This window comes from Pimephales promelas, chromosome 10 (assembly GCF_988280905.1).
Source record: "Pimephales promelas chromosome 10, fPimPro1.hap1.1, whole genome shotgun sequence".
Taxonomy (NCBI): domain Eukaryota; kingdom Metazoa; phylum Chordata; class Actinopteri; order Cypriniformes; family Leuciscidae; genus Pimephales; species Pimephales promelas.
In genome coordinates, this window is record NC_142778.1 from 7,722,656 (window position 1) to 7,742,395 (window position 19,740).

Here is a 19,740-nt window from a genome sequence, read left to right on the forward strand (position 1 = left end):
CACTTTTAAGTGTTGATTTTAAATCAATTTATCTATTTACATCTGTAGATGTATTTAAAGGCTGTTTTCTCAAAATGAAATCTCCACTTCAACAGCTCTTGGCCTACATACACCAAATTTAACACTTTCATTCCTATCCATATTCTGAAGGTTTCTACAGAAAGGTTTATTTATATAAAATTCACCTGATTCTAAACGTTTTATTCATTTAAAAATGGCGGAAATGTATTGTTTTCCGGCTTAAATGTATTGTTTTTCTGTCTGTTTTTCACCCGTGTCTTGTCTTAAAGTAAACTAAAAGTGCCCTTGAACTCTATAACTAAAACTGCCCAGGCCGAAGCAGGATGTGGAATTATCAGGCTTCAGTGCTCTATACATGGCGCAAATGTAGGTTAGTTCCGGGTTCTGCCTTGACAGTCAAATTACAAACCCAACTATGGAAAGGGGTTTAGTCTTGAATATTAAGTAGGATGTTTGACGTTCGCTACTGGGTGAATGTCCCCTGACCTAATTAATATTCATGAGCCAAACCTTCCCCACAGTAGGATTTTTGAATTCGCGCTTCCCAACTCCCAGAACAGAAGGAACAGGGAGGGCTCACAAAAGAGGACTGGCTACGTGTTACAAAGGGCCAATTTACCGGTTGACAGCTGCATTTTTAACATGCACAATAAACTACTTCGTGCACAACGCCTGGGGATACAGTTATCGATACTAGTTCGTTTAACTGTGGGTTTCGTAAAAAAGAGCACATCTAGCGCACAAAGCAGGTGCACCTTATTTTACAAACTACTTTCAGTTTAGGGAAAATCGATTTATTTAGGTGTCAACATAACTGTTCTCTTTGCTTTATCAGAAAATTGTAATTAATTACAAATTAAATGTGTAAATAAACTGTAGGCTATTTACAATCGTGTGTTTGTTGCCATGATATCTACAGTAAACGACTATTGACAAATAAATATTTTTAGAAATGTCAGCATTAAATTCGTTCTAATAAATTGTAGGCTACATGGTACAAGGCTAGTAGTAAAATGGCAAAAAAAAATGAACCTAAAATTGCCAAACTTTTTTTTAAAGGGATAGGCCTCTCTAACCTAGGCTTTCACATTTAAGCTATTTAAAATATATAGCTTTAGATTCCAAAATGCTGTGTTTTTACAATTAAAGACAAATTCGTTTGACAGAATGTTTAAAATCACTGTCTCAAAACAGAAAAGGAACCCATTTGGAGAAAAACTCAAAGTATCTCCTTAAATCAGTGTAAAATTATTAATAAATGTTCAGCTCAATTCAGCAGTAGAGCAACTCGATACAATAAATAACTATGTGACTGTCAAAGCCACACAAAAACGGACGAGCTGGAGTGTGTAAACGCTCCGAAAGGACACACTTGCTGTGATGGTCCCCCACCTCCAGTAGGTGCGAGTACAGGACAGAAAGTGAGTAGGCTAACAGACCAAAGTCCCACATGCGGCCTCAGTCACTATCCATAATATGCGTTACACTGTAGCGCGCAAAACCAAGTACACACAAAAGCGAGGGCAACAAATGTGCTTTGACGTGCTTTACCTCATTGTTCGACGACAGTGCAGACTCCCTTCAGATGTAAAGCCGAACTTCCAGAGGCGAAATCCCAAAGAGTAAGCGACGAGATCCTCATGGATAAACCCACCGAGGGTTTTGGTGTTTTTGTTTAATCTGTGGGAAGAAGGATAAGCGGCACAGCTCGATGATTTCCTGGTTGAGGAGTGAAGGAGGGGGTTGGAGGTGAAGTGTGGATAGAGTTGCTACTGGAGCTGGGCTTGTGTCAACTCTAATCAGTATCCTGGACTCATTTCTCGCTCCGAGCAAAGTCTACACATATTCCGCCTCATGTCCTCGTCTCCATACGCGCGGCTGTTTGTAAAATATGGAAGCGGTTTTCGACAAACTCCTCTTCTTCGCCGGTCGGTCTGTTAACGCTCATTCGCGACCGAAGCCCAACCTGCTCCTCAACTCCGAGGAAAAGCTTTCATTCCTGTCTGTCTCCCCCTCCCGAGCTGAAAAAACAGCCAGAGAAATATACTCATCCACTCCCTAGCGGCCGAGCTCCATTACTCCAGCACTGCGTTACAAAGCAAGATCTACTGAATGCTGATGGGAATGATACGATGAATGTAGCCTATAGTTCGTTCTGACTGGAAAAATCTTTAAGTGTGTGGTGTACGTCACTATTCCCACATTCTGTAATATGCTCAAATGTGTAGCCTATTTGTAGGAGTGGGGTTTATGCTGTTCTCATTTTCAAAAAAGTACTTTATTGCAGTAAGTTTTGACGTGGTAGGCTGATAATACCATAAAGTTTTAACACATGCATTTCATATAATACTATGGCATGTGATTTAAAAATATACATGTTTTGGATATTTAATTGGTCATAATAATTTCTCTTATTTTTATGTTAGAAGATCAACATTAGCCCAATGTTTAAAAAAACAAACAAACAATTTAATAACAATATATCTCAAAAGAATCTCAGATATCAATTTTCATGTACCTGTACATCATAATGTGATTCTTAAATTAATTTGTTAATTATTTAAAACTATTTCAGTTTATTTAGTATTTTTAATTTAGACAAATCAATCAATCTATCAATATCTATCTATCTATCTATCTATCTATCTATCTATCTATCTATCTATCTATCTATCTATCTATCTATCTATCTATCTGTCTGTCTGTCTGTCTGTCTGTCTGTCTGTCTGTCTGTCTGTCTGTCTGTCTGTCTGTCTGTGTAGCTTTATCCAGCTTTGAATGTTACTCAGTGTGCTCGAAATCATGGAAATCAGCTTTTGAAAGATTACATCTAGTTGTGAAGTAATATAAATCAATGTGTGTATATTTGAATTAACAAGTTAATTATCTCAGAATTATGAGATATATTTTTCTTGAAAAACTTTTTTTCATTCTGCTTTTCTGAATTAATGAGTTACTCATAAATTTTAAGATAATCAAGTCATTAATTCAGAAAAACAGAGCAAAACCTTTTTTCCATGAAAAATTATCTCGTAATTCTGAGATAGTTACCTCGTTAATTCAGAAAAAATGGAGTAGATTTTTTTTCTTTGAGTGAATGCAATACGCTTCTGTATATGTCGATAATTGTAAATTAAAGTGACAATATCTGTCCACACAAGTCATTTAAATTAGAAAAGGAAAATTGAGCAAAATAGCTTGCATATGAACATCAAATCTTCTAATTTACTGTTTTTTCTTTGGAAACATGGAAGATATCCAACCATGTGTCACATCTGCCACCTTAGTGACTGTTTACTGTCCCGCTCTCTCACACACACATAATGTGTCTGATTATAAACCATCCATAATCCGGCTGTGTGCAGTTTACATCACTCACAGACCTTTTTTTTTTTAAGTAAACATTTGAAGTAATTATATAAGCCTTGAATAATTACATAATCAGATTTTCAGCGTGTCATTATGGTTCAGAGGAGAAGTGCATCTATCAAAAGACCATTTGTACATCTGTAGAGTGTGTTTGTGCATGTGTAATGTGCATTATACACATCTGACTGCTTTGATAAGTGTCTTACCTAAAAGGAAGCAAGTCAGTTGTAATTTTAGGCTCACCCCTCCTCCATTGAGCCACTTTTACAAGCTCCCATTCTGGCTCTGCTTGCATGGCACAGATTCACAGGATAGAGCCTCAGACTCTGTGGCCTATAGCATTCTTTACACTTGCACAGTCATGCTTTCAAATGCAGACTGCATTCAAACATGAGACAAACAGAGCAATGCATTAAAGAATAAAACACCACCAGTATAGGATCCTATGCATTTGTGAGTGTGTTTACCAGGGGCTGACAACAAGCAGGAAATTGTAAAGAATTTCTAAAGACATTCTGGACGGAGGCCAAACAGCACTGACCCATTTGACACTAAGCAGTGTATGAGCAATCACTATTGCACGGGCAAAACAAACTTTAAAAGAAAGAAGAGTCTAATTCTAAACTTTTTTTACAAAGTCATTTTCGAAGCCATTGTAAATGTAAATGATACGTGGTTACATCACGTCACCTAGTGGACAGTCTTTGGCTGTACATTTGCAGTATAAGCCATTTTGTTGTTTACCACTAGATGGAGATGTAAGTACACAGATAGCAGAATTTAGTCACAATCACCAATATCTATGGTCTAGTAGACTATATCAGGAGGTCCGAGCTCAGACATTAACCAGCAATCATGTCAAAACTGCCACTAAAAGTGACAAAGGAGGACATTTTGCCTGGTTTGATTTCCTCGTTTTTGTTATGATAGGCCTATTTATTTTTTTCACCAAATTGTATTATTAGGCCATGGCTTTAGAGTCTCTGCAGAACTAGTGAACGTGTACCTTTGCTGAAAAAATTTCTGTTGCTCAATGAATATGAAGAAAATAGCCTAGCCTACTCTTGTGAAAAATGTGAAGAAAAAAACTTAAAACAATTGAATATAATAATATTAAAATGTGCTCTGACTGATAATCTGTTTTTGATACCATCCATCTATCTATCTATCTATCTATCTATCTATCTATCTATCTATCTATCTATCTATCTATCTATCTATCTATCTATCTATCTATCTATCTATCTATCTATCTATCTATCTATCTATCTGTGTAACTTTATTCAGAATTGAAACGTGCTTGAAATCTAATCAGGTGTATGATTACATTTAGTTGTGAAATATAACTAACTGTGGTAAAGTGGTAATATGTGTCCACACTAGTCATTTAAATTAAAATAAGGACATTTGAGCAAAATTTGCTTGCATATGCAAAACTGAAATATATTCAAATTAATTTACTGGTATTTCTTCGGAAACGGAAGATATCCAATCATGTGTGTCACACCTGCCACCAACACAGCAGCAGAAATATAAACATTAATGTTAAAAAGACAAGAGCTTCTTCCTCCAGATTCAACAAATAATTTAAATTCTAAAAAAGAGGCAAGGTTTATTTCGTTTTAATGTATTTTATATGGATAAATATTAACCATGATATAACAATGTTAAAGATAGAAATCGATTTTTTATAATATCAAAACACACAAAACATCATAATATCATAATATCGGGGTCCATGTAATTCCTTTTCTCTCTCAAAAATATTCAAACAGAACACGTTGAAAATATTCAAATCCCTGATTTTTTTACTTAAACTAGGCTACAACACAAGTAGGGCTAAATTACAGAGTTTAACAATGAGCAGGTAACTAATGTGATGTGCGCACAAACAAACAGACAGAGAGAGAGAGACAGTGTCAAGTGCGCACAAAGTGAGAAGCCAGTGGGTGACGGTGTGTTCACCATGACTGTGCTGTCCCCCTTCGGCTCCCCGGTGTGCACCTGATCTCGCTGCTGCGGAGCTGCTTGGAAACAAACTGCGGAGTCTCGAGTTACCGTGCGCGCGATCGATGGCTGATGTGAGAGCCCCGCGCGCCGGGCGACAGTATCGCGTTGCGCGCGCGGGGGAGACTGAGTATCGACGCGTGACCGATCACTATCATAATCACACTTCCCCTCTTATCGCCTCAACTTGCTGAATAAAACATAGCGCTTTCCTGCCAAGAGCAGTCACCCCGAACAAACTTATTCAAGTTCATTTCACACACTCTGAGAAAAGAAAAAGAAGAGAAAGACGAAATGGGAAAAAATACACAAAAAAATCACTTGGAAATTGCTAGTAGCCTACATTTCGCCAACATTTGCAAAGAAACGGCAAGGTACATAACCGAATGGATTAGGCTAAACGTGAAATGTTTAGTAGGCTACTCCAATAATCTTTAGTGTATCTTCATTAACTTCGAAAAATCATGTAGGCTAATGGGATAATTCCTGATATGAAGCATCTTCTGAACTCTCCAAATTTATTTTTTATAAAATAATAGTAGACTTTGCTCGGGCTCAATAAACGCACAAACGCATTAAAATCTTTCCATAATTTCCATCAAGTTCAAAGCCACATTGAGGGATTTACAAATCAACTATCCAAGGCTATTTTACTGAGGTATATTTATGCTGTTTTCCCGCCTACAATGATGTCAGTTTTTGAGAATGGTGATGTCGTTTTCAATGTTTGAAACATTTCCATTAGAGAAATGAAATGAAGATTCGCTTGGAAAATGTAGGTTTTTTGTGAGTTTGTATTTTGTCCAGTAAAATGCAGACATACGATGGGAATATGTATCATACAGTGATAGCCTACTAGAAATGGCCAACATAGAGCTTAACAAATAGGATAGTCACTAAGCAGAGAAGGCAGCGATATTATTTTGTTTGTTTCAGAAAACAGCGAAATAAGTAAATATGAACGATTTCAGGCCAATTTTGTATTGATTTTCTCTTGTGGCTTATCCAACTTCTGGAGCTTGCACCTGCTTTCTCATTTGTACTTGGATATTTATAAAAAAATACAAATAAAAACTAGATCCATCATTAATTTGAGCTCTGCTATCTTTGCAAAAATACATGCAACATAGTTCCCCCCAAAATATCAGTTATTGTTTAATAATTGTTAGTTAGCCAATCTTATTTTAAGAAAACGCTTTCTTTTGTAGGCTAATACATTTTTTTTTGTTTGCTAATAGCATGATGCCACATTTTGTAGGAAACATTCTGACTTATTGCATGCTTCTTCTTTTGCTGCAGGTTTATTCACAAACCAGCCATTTTTAATTTATTTTAAGTGTCTGCAATATTAATTTGTAAAAGGGTGACATGGTTTAATAAACTGACAATTCACTTTGATATTGTTAGACCTGTAAATCACAATATTAGTTTGCAAAAGTAGTTTTAGTAATTTTAGCAAAAAAGAAAAAAGTTTTATTTTTCCCCACAGCTCAAAATGAAGAATATTGTGACATTGTGACACAATATTGTTAAATGTTATTGACTATGTTGAACTATACACCTCGGTCAAGAAAACTGATTCTGAACATTTGTTTGTAAATGATGCCGCATGGTTTGATATTTTGTATATACTCCAATGAGAATCTGAAATTTAGACGAAGTGGCTTCAATAATGGGAACAACATGACATGACAGGTTGAACTATGTAGTTTGTCAGTTAAGGAAAAAGACCTCAATTATTTCCTCAAAAATAACTGTTCTGTGGTATGTTGGTATATGAATATACAATGATACATTATTGACAAAAAAGCTTTTACACCTACAAGAACTACATTTTTAAAAGTGCTGCAGTGCCAAATGAAGATGTATTGCAAGTTTAATTCAGATCTATGAGGGTGTGTTTTTAACTGGACCATCAATGATCTGACTTTAACTGTGCCAAAAGCAAAAAGCCAGGATCATTTTCCAAAAGTTCATCAAAAGTTCACTTTTTAGGTGTGTGCTATAGGTGAGTTATTCAGAATATTGCGTTTTTCTATTTCTGCCAGGCAAGGATCAAGTATTCTGAGCGATGAGTTTTCCCTATTTATGTCTGAAACGGAACATATCAAACCATGATCAAATAGACAATTCCCCATAAAATGACTCAAACATGACCAAAACATTGCAAACCTAAACTACTAAATCTCAGTTTCGACAGCATGATTATAAGACCTTAGGCTGAAGCGTCACCTGGAAGTCATGACTGTAGTTTTCAGAGCTTCAGGCAAACCCACACAGATCCAGGTGCAGCGGCCCAGGGGAACACGGAGACAGCGGGATGAGCGTCTCACACTCTGCTCAGGAGCATGGGAAAAGATCATTAACTCTATCAGAAACAGACACACTGCTAATGGTACAATAAATCTTTTTTTCATTACCCTTCTGAGTTATCGTTTGATACTAGATTCCATTTAGCATTTGTGAAACTGAAACTATTTCTTACATTTACTAAAGAAAAAGTCTGTGGTTTAATGGAATGTTACTATGGAAGATAGATTTATGGGATTTTTTTTTTCTCATCCATTTTTTGCTCCCCAGGCTCAGCACTAAGACTAAGCTGTACAATTGTAGGTCTTTAATGTTTGGGGTCAGAACAATTGTATACAGAACAATATTTTCTGTTTCAATATATATTAAAATGTCATTTATTCCTGTTCATTACTCCTGTCTTCAGTGTCACATGATCCTTCAGAAATCACTGAATAGAAAGCTTAAAAGAAAAGCATTATTTGAAATGGAAAACTTTTTACTGTCACTTTTGAACAATTTAATCCATCCTATTAATTTCTTTCAAAACATATTTTAAACCGTGTTCTAAACCGTAGTTTATATTTAATTTGCTTATAATATAAATATAGTGATTCTTTTCTAATCAAAAATTAATAAAATTAATAAAAATGTAAATATTTTAACCTAACACATATTAACAATTTATAGCACATATCTAACAAAAAAAACAAAAAAAATTAAAACCATGTTGGAAACCGTAGTATATATTTAATTTGCTTATAATATAAATATAGCGATTCTTTTCTAATCAAAAAATTCTAAAATTAATAAAAATATAAATATTTTAACCTAACACATATTAGCAATTTATAGCACATATCTAACAAAAAAAAAAAAAAAATTAAAACCATGTTGGAAACCGTAGTTTATATTTAATTTGCTTATAATATAAATATAGCGATTCTTTTCTAATCAAAAAATTTAAAAATTAATAAAAATGTAAATATTTTAACCTAACACATATTAGCAATTTATAGCACATATCTAACAAAAAATAAATAAAAATTAAAACCGTGTTTGAAACCGTAGTTTATATTTAATTTGCTTATAATATAAATATAGCGATTCTTTTCTAATCAAAAAATTATAAAATTAATAAAAATGTAAATATTTTAACCTAACACATATTAACAATTTACAGCACATATCTAAAAAAAATTCAAATTTTTTTTTTAAACTGTGTTCGAAACCGTAGTTTATATTTAATTTGCTTATAATATAAATATAGCGATTCTTTTCTAATCAAAAAATTATAAAATTAATCAAAATGTAAATATTTTAACCTAACACATATTAACAATTTACAGCACATATCTAACAAAAATTCCCCCAAAAAATTTAAACCGTGTTCAAAACCGTAGTTTATATTTAATTTGCTTATAATATTAATATAGCGATTCTTTTCTAATAAAAAAGGATAAAATTAATAAAAATGTAAATATTTTAACCTAACACATATTAACAATTTTACAGCACATATCTAACAAAATTTTTTTTTAAAATTAAACCGTGTTCGAAACCGTAGTTTATATTTAATTTGCTTATAATATAAATATAGTGATACTTTTCTATTAAAAAAATTATAAAATTAATAAAAATGTACATATTTTAACCTAACACATATTAACAATTTATAGCACATATCTAACATCCCATCAATATACATTTGTTTGATATAGTTTAGCATTAAAACACACAGAAAAGACTGAATAAACACATTTAATAAATATGACACCAGTGGATCACAATAACCCAAACTGATACACCGAGTTGGATTTTCACCGTTCCACTGAATATTTAAGTAACCTGACTGAGTGATTTTCAGACTGTCCTCTCAGGTCAAGTCCTGAGATAACCCTTTTGTCCATATACACTTTTAAATTTAACCCTACATATATTTTTTTTTTACCATGATAAACCCCATTCAGAGAGCTCATTCTAATTTTCAAAACAAAAATTGTGTCATTTCAGAAGCATTAGACGAATCCTTTTAAACAAAAATGAATGGTTTAAAATGGCTTTTAGTACAAGGGGTCAGCGGAGCCCACTGTGGAGGGCAGGGGTGTGAAGTGACAGTCAGCACATCTGGTCACATTAATAATGCAGGGGCCTTTAAACGGCAGTTTGTCACTTATTGAGTGCTGCCTGCTGAAATCTACACTGACACCCAAGCTGCTGCCAAGGGACTCTACCAAATGAGAGTCGGATGAAGGGAGGGGGGAGAAATGATGAGAAGAGAGGAAAGAGGACAAACAGGAATGTGAAACTTCTGATGAACACTTTCTGCTTTGTCTGTAAACGGTTAAAGGGGTCCTATTATGCTTTCTTACATTTTCAACTTTCTTGAGTGTGTAATGTTGCCGTTTGAGAATGAAGTTACAAAGCACATCTCTTTATCAGTGCAAACTGTTTCTGGACTCCCTGAAACGCCTCTGAGTTTTCTTCCGGGAACAAACATTCCACATCCCAATCATTCCCAGCCAAGGCATACGCAAAAACATGGCGAGGCCTGGTTGAGTTGTTAGAGTTAAAACCTACGGTTATGCTAAGGGTGACATTTCCTAAATCCACAAAAAGTGGTTGGCCAATCACAACACACTGGTCCAACCAACCAATCAGAGCACATTGTGCTTTTCAGAAGGAGCCCCTCCTTCATTGAGACAGGAAATAAACAGGTCTGTATTTGTCAAAACATCAAGTTGATTGTAGAGAGCACTGGAGCCAAATCGTTCTATGATAGTGCTTTTGAGAAACAGCCAGAGTGTTACTGACAGACAGGGAAGAGAGGTGTCGCAACAGTGTAAAATATGTCAGGGGAAAAAAGCCTATTCCAGTAGACCCCAAAAACAAAACCAAGACTTCTTACTTGGAGTCTTCCAAAACCAAGACTTCGATACTTGGTCCACTTTAAAGGGTTCGTTCATCTTTCGGAACACAAATTAATATATTTTTGATGAAATCTGAGAGCTGGATCACTCCTGCATACTAGTCCATAGGCTTCTTGAGGGATTGAAACTTGACGTCCTCGAAAAGTCATTAAAGACATCGCTAAAATAGTCCAAGTGACTTCAGTGGCTAAATCTTAACTTTATCAAGTGACGAGAATACTTTTTGTGCGCAAAAACAAACAAAAATAACGACTTTATTTCAACTTTTCATTTGCTTCTCTCTCTGCCTCGAGTCAGGTTACTAGTTTAATAGCGTAAGCTTCTGTTATTGTACGTCACACGCATCACACACATGACCAGCGTCGGCCAATAGTGAGCCTACGTGTGACGTAGCTCTATGCTATCACACTACGTTAACTGACTACAGGCCCATAGAGAAGGAAGTGAATAGTTGAAATAAAGTCATTATTTTTGTTAGTTTTTGCGCACAAAAAGTGTTCTCGTCGATTGATAAAGTTAAGATTGAGCCACTCTGGTCACTTGGACTATTTTAACGATGTCTTTAATAACTTTTTGAGGCCGGCAAGATTCAATCCCTCAAGAAGCCTATGGACTAGTATGCAGGAGTGATCCAGCTCTCAGATTTCATCAAAAATATCTTAATTTGTGTTCTTACAGGGTTGGAACAACATGAGGGTGAGTAAATACTGACAAAATTTTCGTTTTTGGGTGAACTAACCCTTTCATTTCTAAAAGAATCACACAACAAATTTATAAAGATTTGAATATCCAAAAGTTTATTTAGAAAACAAAGCACACTTTAACACTTAAAAAAAAACAAAAAAAAAACAAATGGCAACTTCTTTGTATCTTCTCTTTGACCAATCATCTCTCATGATGATGCTAAACATTTTCCAGCAAAATACATTTGTTACAGCACAAGGCAAACTGTGTACTGTCTCTTAATGTCAAAATTAAGTTGCTCAAAGGCCTAATAAACACTTTAACATGTGCTAAGTCAGAGGGAGTTCAGCTCGCAGGTGAGCTGGTGTATGAGTGTCCAGGAGTTTGCCTGTACTTGAATAGACGTGTTACACGTCAAGTTTATTTCCCTGTGATGAGTGGGTTCCTCAGCACCACAATGACTGAATCGCCTCTCAGGAACATCTTAGAGATGTAACGATCTTTGTTCACGGGCTTTGACTTCTTCTTGCCCTTGCCGCTCTTGGGCACCTCTGTCCACATTTCTTTCACATTCTCCAGAACCATGTTGCAATGCCTGAAAATCCAGAGAAAAGAGACAACAGCATTTGTTTAAATGCACCTAAATAATCTGTTGATTGAAGTTCAATGGCACAGAAAAGCCTTCATCTAAATGCTTCAACTTGATCCTAATGATTGAACGAAATTTCTTTTAGACTAAAATGGGTATTATCCGATCAACATAAAAAATTGATCATGTGATTTTTTGAATCCGACAATTTTCTCAATCGGATTTAAAAACACCTTGCCACCCTTTCTCCACTTCTGAACGAGGCGTCTGGTCTGAAGTTTTGGTTTGAATACACACACACATTTAAACAGATATGTGATAGACTGTAATGTCAAGGCCTATAAAAGAAATGCCTTATTTGGTGATGTTTGTGAATCTTATGCAAATGACTAACCTTGGGCACACATAGTCGCTCATACAGAATAAATCCAAATTCATTAACATTTAAACCATTGGTTCCCACACAGGGGACCTCAAACTTCCAAGGGATGATCTCCAACTTCCCTGAAGATGACTTAAAATGATCTAACATAAGACAAAACAACTAGAAATCGAGATATTTCTTAGTATTTGGTCATTTTTTTCTAGTTATAGGATGGGGCTTCAAATATTGTTGTGAAAAATGAGGATGACCTTAGTCAAAAAGGTTGAGATCCACTGATATAAACTGAACTTTCAAAATCTGAAATATAATTGGATTACTTTCGATTGTCAAAATTAGTGACCATTGAAAGTCCATTTCATAGAAACTTTGTTTAGCAATTTTATATATACATAAAATAATGATGTGATCCAAGACCAATTCATTTTTTTAGTATCTATTCACATATTTTCACAGTAGCGGTTTATCTACAGCGGTATACATTAACATTATAACAAGGTTAAAGGGATAGTTCACATAGAAATTGATTTTTGGTATGTTTTAGCTTACCTCAAGGGCATCCAAGATGTAGGTGTCTTTGTTTCCACAGTAGTTTCAATTTTGATATTTTTAGGTCAAACCGTTCTGCTCTGTCAGTAATAAAATGGAGGTCTATGGTCACCTCCTCAAAGAGCATGCACAGAGAAGTCCAAATTAAACATAATTTAATGACTCGTAAATGTAAGTACACATTGATGGCCTAAGACACAAGTGGTTTGTGTGAGAAAATGAACAGTATTTTCTCTCTCGCGTGCGTGCGTGCGTGCACGTCACTCACACAGAGATTTCAGAAGTGTTACCTTTCATTGTGAAGATCTACACAGATATAGAAATACAGGAAATCGCAATGGAAGACGATTTCAATATATCAAAAGACAACGTTATTTTTTTTTACCGCGCAAGAGATCACGTCGGGTGTGTTCCAGCGCTTGTGCAGACCGAAGCGCCTCAGAGCACTTGGACAAGGCTGTGGTTACAAGAGGTAAAAACGATACAAATACTGTTCGTTTTCTCACACAAACCACTCGTTTTGTGTCTAAGGCCATCAATGTGTACTTACATTTACGAGTCATTAAATCATGTTTAATTTGGACTTCTCTGTGCATGCTCTTTGAGGTGGTGACCATAGACCTCCATTATGTGATAGACAGACAAAAACAGTTTGACCTAAAAATATCAAAACTGAAACTACTGCGGAAACATAGACACCTACATCTTGGATGCCCTTGAGGTAAGCTAAAATGTACCAAAAATAATTTCAGTGAAGTGAACTATCCCTTGAAGAACTTAAGAAATTAATGAGTGAGATGTTCTCCTGCGCATACAAATATGAAAACCACACAATTATTAGTGAATGAGACCCGCTGTCTTGGCATATTTCAAAGGACACAAAAGCTTTTGTGATATGATGTTGACATTGAATTTAATAGTGCTTGAAATATATATTTTATTTTTGTATTATATTTATTTTTCATTTGCCTTGTTCTTGCATTCCAAGTAAAAATGCACTAGCCAATGGCGACTCGCGCTTTAATGTGTCCGTAGAGTGTTGCAGTGTACAATAAATCCAACAGAAAGCTTCACATAACGTACCTGTCAAACGCTTTGACTCTGCCCAGTAGCTTCTTATTGTTGCGGCAGTTGATAAGAACCTGTGTGTTGTTTTTCACAGACTGGGTGAGGACTGAAAGAGGACCAGTGTTAAACTCTTCCTCCTCACGCTTCTGGAGCTCCTCTGGAGTCATCTCAGATTTAGGCTTGTTTAACAAACTCCTAACAAAACATTTCAACAGTGAGAATGTGTGGAGGATGAACAGGTAACATGAGTATCACTCAATTCACACCACCTATTTTGGTAAAGTATATGAAGAGTTGGTGCTCAAAAGCTTAGAATAACACAAATGTAAAGTTAATCTTGCTTTGTTTCATGTTGTTTGGTGTAGAGACCATAATCATAACGTTACACACTAAATTAACGTAAGCCATAACGTAATGACTCAGAAATTAAGTGCGCAAAAAAGGAAACAATACTAAATTAGAGACAGAGACAATATCCAAGCCATTTAAGTTAACAAAGACAACGCCTCCAAAACAAACACATACATATAACAGTATTCACTAAGGACGAATCATAATCATCAGTACAATAGCTCATTGTAGCTGCTAACATTAGCATTAGTCTAGCTAAATAAATGAATTTTTAGCGGCCATAAAACTATAAACTGGTTATTTCTGGCCCAGCAGCACTACTCAAACATTTATCATAATATACGGTGTGCAGAAGAGTAAACTTACATGTTTTAGAAGGGTTTGACTTCTTAAATTTCTTCAATGAAATGGACAACTGCACACAGGCGCCTCACGTTTCCACAACGTTAAAGTCACTTCCGGGTCTGCTGTACCGCCTTACACAGTTGTAAGTTCCGGTTCCGGTTTTCTCCCACCAAGTAAATAAACTTGATTAAAGGTTTCTATGTTCATGTAGAGTTGTAGTGAAGAGTTAATTATAATTAATCGTTTTATACTAGAATATTTAAACTGGGCTAGTTGTCACACAAGAAAGTGGTCTCAATTGCTATCTCTGGTATGTTTTGAAAGTTTAATTACACAAATGTTCATTTATTCTAGCTATGATTTATATGTTTATCTCTTTGAACAAACTAGTTCAAAGAGATCTTAAATTAATCTATTATTATTAATAATGTCTTATTTTTGTGTGAATTCAGCCCACAAAAATAAATATATAACATTTAATATAAATATGCAATTATATAACATTATTTATTAAGTTTAGAAACATTACTATTTTTAAAGTGCCCCGTATTTTTTTTAATTACCTTTCATGCAGCGTATAATGCAGCTGTATGTGAAAACAGTCTGTTAAGTTGTAAAGCTGAAAGTGCATCATAAATATAGTTTCTCAAAAGAAAGAGTCGACTCTGAACCACTCAAACGAGTCGTTTTGAGTCTGAATATATATTTTCGTGAAGTTCACGTCACAACTTACTACATTTGCATAATGCCCACCTATGTTCTGCTCGGACAATGGCTTGTTTGTGTGGTCGAGTGATAGACGCTGTGCCTTCTGCTGTGAAAGTAAATTTGGTTTATTTTCACTTCCAAAATATGAGGCTGTGAAGAATCAGTGGTCAAAATTCATCTTTACCATGATACCATAGCAGTATAATCCCAAACTTTTGCTGTGTTCCTTTCATTTTACTGATCATGCTTCTCAAAGTTCAGTGCGGGATTGGCAAAACGCTTGCTCTAGAAACAACTCTAGAGTCAGTAGTACCCAGCTTATTTGTACCAACTTCAGAATCACAACCTAGAAATATTACTTATTACTGATGTATATTTTTTCTACTGGTGTTCAAAATACTTAGTTTTGTGTTTTATATTTGTTTCCTGCTAAATGATAAATCGCGTTATTACTGTCTTACTGAAATACTATCACTACTACCTAAAACTGTGTCTATTAATGCAGATTGTCTGCCATTCTTACTACTCTGAGTAAAGATAAAGGATGGAGCAAGATTTATTTTACCAACATTTATGTTACATCAGTCATTCATGCTATGAGCTCATGTATGCACCGTTATTGATACAGTTCCCAATTGTTCACCGCAAAAAATAATAATAAAAAAATTCAAAATACACACCGGTTTGTTGTTGGACATACTTGTTAGTGCTGAGGGTGAGGAATTACAGTTGCAACATCTCAATGTACCTCAAACTGAGTAGTGTATCACTGAGAAACATCCTGCGATGAAAGTTCCGGTTGAATCGGGTTGAAATCGGGTTGAACTAGTGTTCTTCCAATGTTTTATCTTTGCACTCAGATTGATATGGTAAAATTGACATAATTTCTCGTTACTGTCTTTAGTTTACGGTGTACAATCACAGGGCTGGATGTCCAATATAAACCACCAAGGTGGACTCAGATTGAGGCCTCTGTACAAAGTGGTGAGATGCCTCCTCTTATGGGCACAGTGCAAAACTCGCTAAAAGCAGTGCACATGCCGGGAAAGTTGAACCAAGGGGCATACATGCAGTCCTGGCGCAATGTGTCCTCAGGGGGTTGTATGAACCTAAGCCCTGTATGACTTACCCCCAATCACGCTGCTCTCTCAGGTCATCAGACGAATCAGGGAAGACAGATGCGCAGTAGCGCCAATGCTCTTCAGCATGGTGTTTTCTGCCATGCTGCAAGACTCATTCCAGAATTACAACACTGGGATTCACATCATCTACCGTTTTGATGGTGGGCTATTCAATCTACGGAGGATACAAGCCAAAACTAGAGTGGAGGAAGTCACTGTTCGAGAACTCTTGTTTGCTGATGACTGTGCTCTGGCTGCTGGCTCACATAAAGATCTACAGGACAGTATGGACCACCTCTCCTCAGCTTGCACCAACTTCGGCCTAACAATTAGCACAAAGAAGACTGAAGTCTTATACCAACCTGCTCCTGGGAAACCCAAAATCTTTGTGAATGGACAAAGGCTTTCAGCCGTTGACAAGTTTATTTACCTTGGTAGTACACTGTCTCGTCCGGTGCACATGATGAAGATGATGAAGTTAACATCAGGATTGTCAAGGTCAGTGCAGTCTTTGGACGTCTACGTGACTCAGTATGGGAGAGGACTGGCATCAAGCAGGAGACAAAATTGAAGGTCTACTGGGCTGTTGTTTTGCCAACTCTTCTGTATGGTTGCGAAGCTTGGACAGTCTATCAGTGCCATGCCAAAAAATTGAATCATATCCACTTGAGCGGTCTGAGGAAACTGCTGAGGATCAAGTGGCAAGACAGAATTCCTGACACGGAAGTCCTCAGCAAGGCAAATGTCCCCAGCATCTACACCATGCTTGCGAAGGAACAGCGTTGATGGACTGGTAACATGACTAGGATGTCTTACGTGAAACTTCCAAAACAAGTTTTCTTTAGCGAGCTGAAAAAAGGCAAGCGAGGACAAGGTGGCCCCAAAAAGCGCTACAAGGACACACTTACAGTAAAGCTTCCTTGAAGAGTTTTGGACTCGACCTGAAAAGCTGAGAATACCTAGCACAGGACCGATCTGCCTGGAGTAGAAAAGTCCAGGACGGTCCAATCCTCTGTGAGAGCTGGAGATGATCTTGATCTCCTGTGCTATCTTGAAGAGGCAGCTGTGCAAATTTACCAAGGAAGAGCATGTGGTTGCACCTCAGAGTTCTACATCCTTCCTGACCTGTCCAGTGTGCCACAGGGAATACCCGGTCTTGGATTGGCCTCTTTAGCCATCTGTGCACTCATCAAAACCCAACAAAATGACAAACGTGGCATGGTAATCATCAACTTTTGATGGACGAACAAGGATCGATAGGGAACGTACTCAGTTACTAATGTAACCTCAGTTCCCTGAGATAACGGGAATGAGTATTGTCAAAGTCCTTTTAGGCAAGTCATGCCACTCAGCCACCTCCTGGCAGCTATTTCGGACTAACAAGACCAGGCTCCTATCTAAATGAATGGGCAGGGACTTAGAACTTCACTTTCACAGGTCACCAGGACATAAAAACTGCTTGTATGGAAACAGTAATACAAATCTGATAAAAATCTCTGAAAAAGTTTGATGACTTCACCTCAAAATAAGGTTTAAAATGCCTTTCCCCCCACAGGTTATACTTTTACTGCGCATGCGCAAGGGTTCTCTCGCTCTCTGTCATGCGCGCTACACGGTTTGAAGCACAGTATGTGCGCGCTACTGTTCACTCGCTCTAGATCAGTGTTTCCCAAACTTTTTTTCTGGCGACCCACATTTTAAAGTCGATAAATCCTTGTGACCCAAAAAACATTAGGCCCATATAGTTCATATATCACGAAGAGAATTTATGCATTAACAAAATATGTATGACCATTTTTTTAAGGTCATTTTTTAAGCTTCCAGTTAACTATTTAAAAGAGATACAGATATTTGACAAAGCACTTTTTTTGTTTAACCTGTTGTTGACAATATGCAGAGGTGAAATGAGAAAGGAAAAGTTGACAGGGCATCTCATTGTTTTCATATTCTCATAGTTACAGTGTACATAATTTACTATAATAATTATTATAGGCTTAAATTAAAATATTCTGACACTGAGACTTTGTAACCATGCATGGCTCACTACCACTGCATAAAAATGCCTAAACAGGCACAAAAAAAAAAAAAAAAAAAAAAAAACTACACACACGATTAAATACATATTCCTCTACCCCCCTAATAAATCTAAGGCAATATAAATGACTATAACATAGCATTCAATATAAATATTCCACATTTATGCCCAAACCATGGTAAATTATTACATTCAGGCTATTACATGGTAAATGTTTGTAAGGGTGGTGATTAGGGCATTTAGTCTTCTAACTTTATTCATGTTTCTTCTATTTTTCTCATCAGTAGTGTTGGGAATGTTAAGACTGTTTCATCCGATTTAAAACTAGTTAAAATCATTGAGTGATGTGTGGTTTGTAAGAGAGAGGAGTACGTGTCCGACGCTTCTTAAAGGATGTCGCGCAACGCTGTTTAATAATAGTGTCCGGGACCGGGAGTAAACGCGACTCCTTTAAGCTTTGCGTTCCGTTATCCACTGGGCCGTGCTGCCTAGTTCAAAGTAAACTAGTGAAACGACTGAAACCAGCGCTATTTTGTTCTCTATTTGTTGTTACTTACCGAGAAACCGCTTCAGGTGAAAAAAATCCGAATCGTTTCAGACCGTTATGCACGCGCGTTTGGCCAATGGCCAATTCATGGAAAGGAAATAATCAAACCAACGCATGATTATTATCGCTGGTTCAGTCGACAGAAATACGGGACACACATAAAAACTGCTGAAATATTCGGACTGTAAACTTTTCTCTCAGGTCAGTCGGAGTGCTCATGGTACACACACAGTGCGTGCGTATAGTCATCCAGCTGCACGCGCCACTGCGTCCACGCGCATATCTAACCAAATTTTTAGCCGCGCGGCACCACCAGAAAATAGGAGGAGAGGGAGGTTGGGGTGCCCTCGGCCGTATGGAGATGATTGGCGGGCCGCACTTGGCCCGCGGGCCGCCAATTGAATAGCCCATATCTAGAGAGTAGCCTACAACACACTGAAAAATAGTGCTCGACTTGGCGACCCAGACAAAATCTCCCGCGACCCACGTGTGGGTCGGGACCCCGACTTTGGGAATGACTGCTCTAGATTATGGGAGATTTGAACTAATTTGCTGTCATCAGGGAGCTACTATCAATCTGCAGGAGATTCCCGGAACTTCCGCGAGACTTGCAATGTCTGATATTTCAGACTGATCTCATGAAGTAGCATGTGTATGACACGCCAATTCGTATTTCCATTTTTGGCGTGCTATCAAGACGCATAATCGCCTTTCAGCGTGTTTATGAACGCCGTTGACTTAACGT

The 19,740-nt window shown here is 36.7% G+C and overlaps 2 protein-coding genes across 3 annotated transcripts in view; both read right to left on the reverse strand.

The window, feature by feature from the left end:
- The window catches only part of vaspb (vasodilator stimulated phosphoprotein b), a 67,213-nt gene extending 65,242 nt beyond the window's left edge, over positions 1 to 1,971 (reverse strand). For both annotated transcript variants that reach the window (XM_039663907.2, XM_039663906.2), the window contains exon 1: positions 1,573 to 1,971. In XM_039663907.2, the coding sequence (XP_039519841.2) occupies positions 1,573 to 1,577 (5 nt within the window). In that variant the 5' untranslated portion in view covers positions 1,578 to 1,971. The remainder of the gene's footprint in view (positions 1 to 1,572) is intronic.
- A 9,415-nt stretch (positions 1,972 to 11,386) lies between these two features.
- Positions 11,387 to 14,743, reverse strand: snrpd2 (small nuclear ribonucleoprotein D2 polypeptide). The gene is made up of 3 exons (XM_039663852.2): positions 14,606 to 14,743; positions 13,904 to 14,083; positions 11,387 to 11,895 (listed from the first exon to the last, which is right to left on the reverse strand). Coding segments are annotated over exons 1-3 (357 nt in total). The 5' UTR covers positions 14,608 to 14,743; the 3' UTR covers positions 11,387 to 11,720.
- Between the last annotated feature and the right edge of the window lie 4,997 nt (positions 14,744 to 19,740).